General features: G+C 64.6%; 1 protein-coding gene across 1 annotated transcript in view; it reads left to right on the top strand.

The window, feature by feature from the left end:
* Nucleotides 1-228: 228 nt before the first annotated feature.
* Nucleotides 229-910, top strand: part of rasl12 (RAS like family 12) — a 5819-nt gene continuing 5137 nt past the window's right edge. Inside the window, exons 1-2 of the mRNA XM_033050231.1 lie at nucleotides 229-421; nucleotides 668-724. Of these exons, the coding sequence (XP_032906122.1) occupies nucleotides 295-421; nucleotides 668-724 (184 nt within the window). The 5' untranslated portion in view covers nucleotides 229-294. The remainder of the gene's footprint in view (nucleotides 422-667; nucleotides 725-910) is intronic.

Raw genomic sequence — 910 nt, 5'->3', positions numbered from 1 at the left:
CGGCCCTCCCTCCGCTGCCCGCCCGGCGGGTCCGTGACGGCGAGGGTGGCGACTTCCTTACAAGGAGCGTAGCTGCGGATCAAAGCGCCGGCGCCCTGGTCAATGTCAGCAGCGACTTCCCTCCTGCCCGGGATACTCCACGCACGGGTCGTTCCCTCCTGCGGAGGCGGCTCCTGACAGCTACCCCCCCCCCCCCCCCCCCCCCCCCACCCCCCACCCCCCGCCGGCCCAGGGGGCGCGGAGCTCCGGTGCGGACCCGCCTGGTGACAGTCGCCGTGTAGCAGACGGCGGGGAATGTTTGGGAAGGTCCGGGTGGTCACTTTGCCGGGCGCCCCGGACCGGGACCGGGACCGAGCCCACCACCCACCCACCCCGGAATGTAGCATCGCCATCCTGGGCTACGCCGGCTCCGGTAAATCCGGTGAGTTCCGCCCCGAGCCCCCCGCCCGTGTCCCGCGTCCCGTGAGCGGGCAGTTGCAATCCCCACCGCTAGCCCCACAGGGCGGGCGGGCGGGCAGGAGGGTCTGTATTGGACTCAGTTCCCGTGATCCCGGTCCTTGGCCAGGTCTCGCCGGTGAAGCGGCAGCCTGAGCGGGCAATGCCGGCCTGAGCCGCGCCGTCTCCAACACTCCGCACCCTGACATTAATTAAACCTCTGCTCTTTCAGCTCTCACCGTGAAGTTTCTGACTAAAAGATTCATCAGCGAGTATGACCCGCACTTGGGTAAGTGCCTGGAGTTTTCTCATTTATAAAGTTACATTTCAACCTGTCCCCGCGTAGGATATAACCTTTGGGGAATACTAGCAAGTTAATTCGCGCTGGAGTTTGAGCTCACACACGGGACCGTCCTCTACACACGTTCCCAAGATAGACTGAAGAAGGGTCTCAACCCGAAACGTCAGCCATTCC

Source organism: Amblyraja radiata, chromosome 34 (genome assembly GCF_010909765.2).
Source record: "Amblyraja radiata isolate CabotCenter1 chromosome 34, sAmbRad1.1.pri, whole genome shotgun sequence".
Classification (NCBI taxonomy): Eukaryota; Metazoa; Chordata; class Chondrichthyes; order Rajiformes; family Rajidae; genus Amblyraja; species Amblyraja radiata.
The sequence above is the reverse complement of the archived record's forward strand: the minus strand, read 5'-3'. Positions and strand labels throughout refer to the sequence as shown.